The sequence below is a fragment of the Alosa alosa genome, chromosome 12 (genome assembly GCF_017589495.1).
Source record: "Alosa alosa isolate M-15738 ecotype Scorff River chromosome 12, AALO_Geno_1.1, whole genome shotgun sequence".
NCBI classification, from domain to species: Eukaryota; Metazoa; Chordata; class Actinopteri; order Clupeiformes; family Clupeidae; genus Alosa; species Alosa alosa.
The window spans coordinates 7,459,673-7,461,999 of record NC_063200.1 but is presented as its reverse complement, the minus strand read 5'-3'; the positions used below and the strand labels follow the sequence as shown (position 1 = coordinate 7,461,999).

Genomic DNA, 2,327 nt, shown 5'->3' with positions numbered 1-2,327 from the left:
TGAGGAGACTGGTCAAGGCTTTTGATTCATGCCAGACAGCCCACAGTGCCCCAGCGTTGGCACATCACCACAGGCGCATAATGTGCTGCTATTATTTCAGCAGGTCATTAAATATACTGTAACAACATCATTTTTCTATGTTATGCCTTGCCAGTCAGTTCATTCCTGTTAAAACAATGTAATATGTTAAAAACTGTGCTGGAGGAACATCTAGCGGGATAAATCTCAGCTCGTCTGGACATTACGAACTGTGTTGGGTAAACATGGAATGTTTCATAAACTGAGTAATTTCCATGGCTTGTTTAACACAATTGGTCCATTACAATGAGATTATGTCATAGAGGGGATGTCAGCTAATTTAATTCCACATGAGGTTCACTGTTAACAAAGTGCATGACATACACAGGAAATAACCCTCATTCTCTACATGAGAACACAGTATTTAGCCAGTGGCTAATCCTACAAGTAGTGTTAAAGGTTCACCCTAGTGTGCCAGGTTTTTAATTCAAAGCAAACAAAAAGTTTTCACTAGATAAATATTTTATTGTTTAACAGAATAACAAAAATAGGAGTTTCCTCATGTCACATACTGTAGATGAGAAGGTCAGAACAAGAGTGATAATGGTTAGTCTGCTATGCGGTATCCTGAAGAGTTCACTTGGAAAGATCGGATGGGGGAACATGAGGAACTGTCAAAATAAACATATTTCCATAACCTAGAAACTATATAGTTAAATAAATTAGATGAATAAGCTCTATGTCATACATACAATCAAAATTCTCTGAACAAACACACCAACAGGACTCCTTAGAATCATAGCCATTTCCCGTGAAAGGAAATGCATTTAAGAGATAAGGGTGCTGTCATTTCATGATGATAGTTAGTACCTGATTTTTTTAGTCACAAAAATATAAGGACTCTTATTTATAAAAAAAGGACAAAGAAAGACATTCCATACAATCATTTTCATGTTTTTTCTCCAATATTTCTAAATTACATCTATGATACATAGATATATATACACGCGTCCCACAGTTTTATGCGATACAATGAACGATTCTTCAAAAAGAGAAGAATAAATAATACATGGAGGACACACCTGCATTGCACCCCAGTAGGAGTGCAAACACCCCCCTTCAGTCTGTGCCAGTCCTCCCCTTGGAGAAGGGCTTTCATTTTCCTGTGTGGGCAGACTAATTGGCCCTGGTGGGCAGACACCGTTTGGCCCTTTGGTTCTGGTCTTAGAAGTGAAGGAGCAGGAGAGTCTGCGTCACCAGCGTCCAGAGGCACAGCACGGCGAGGAGTGGGGACGGCGGCAGCAGGAGAGCCGAGCCCGAGAACGTCCGGCTGTGGTGGGAGCGGCCGTGACCCCTGGACTCGTACGGCTGCACCGTGATGTAACCGTTGATGATGCGGACGACGGGCGGCGGGGGAGGCGGCTCTATCGTTGAGCTGAAACGGAGAAACAAACAAACAAACAAACAAGCACACATGAAAGAGGGGCACATGTTCGTGGATCTCGTGGGGAAACAGAAGGGAGGAGACCAATCCTGTCCATTCACTTCAAAGGGGATGATGAGGGTTACACCCCAAACACGTGTCAAAGTTCAACAAAGATTCTTCAACCAGTGGAATGGAGTGTGTGTGTGTGCGTGTACAGTATTTGATGAGCCTGTAAACTGATGAGGACACCCGTGTGTTGAGCAGGCTTGGGGCAGAGGTTAATGATGCACGCTGCTCAGAGTGTTCAGGGAACAGCAAAGGTTGCTTCAGAGCTGCTGCTATTTATAACCCTGCAGAGTAATCCCTCATAACAAGCCCTGCTAACGCTGTGTGGTCTACTGTTGATGAGCACTACAAAAAACCTGCACACAGTAAGACATACACACACAGGCACACTCACTCACAGCTGTGCAGCAGCACTCAAACACATCATCTGGACACGGGCACTGCTATGCATACGGCCTTAACAAATGCACTCTCACGCGCATGCACAGACACACACTCACACTTATCCATAACTGTCTATCCACACTGGCATGCGAGCCCGCACATACACACACACTCATACACACACAACCAACTGACACGGTCTGTCATGTAAACACACAAAGTCGTACAAATACAAACTCAAGGAGCACAGAGTGCTCGCAGCACCCTGCTAAGAGACCTAGCGCCACACTCACCACTGGAGGCTGGCTGCCTCCCAGCTGCCATAAGCCCCCTGACATGTCACTCAGTACGCACCCCTGCTCTGACCACCAGGCTGGGACCAGGGCATCTATTTTTGTTTTCTCTGGCAAAGACACACACACACACACACACA

General features: G+C 45.1%; 1 protein-coding gene across 1 annotated transcript in view; it reads right to left on the bottom strand.

Moving 5' to 3' along the window:
- Positions 1 to 223: 223 nt before the first annotated feature.
- Positions 224 to 2,327, bottom strand: part of trabd2a (TraB domain containing 2A) — a 55,154-nt gene continuing 53,050 nt past the window's right edge. Inside the window, exon 7 of the mRNA XM_048258941.1 lies at positions 224 to 1,453. Within this exon, the coding sequence (XP_048114898.1) occupies positions 1,243 to 1,453 (211 nt within the window). The 3' untranslated portion in view covers positions 224 to 1,242. The remainder of the gene's footprint in view (positions 1,454 to 2,327) is intronic.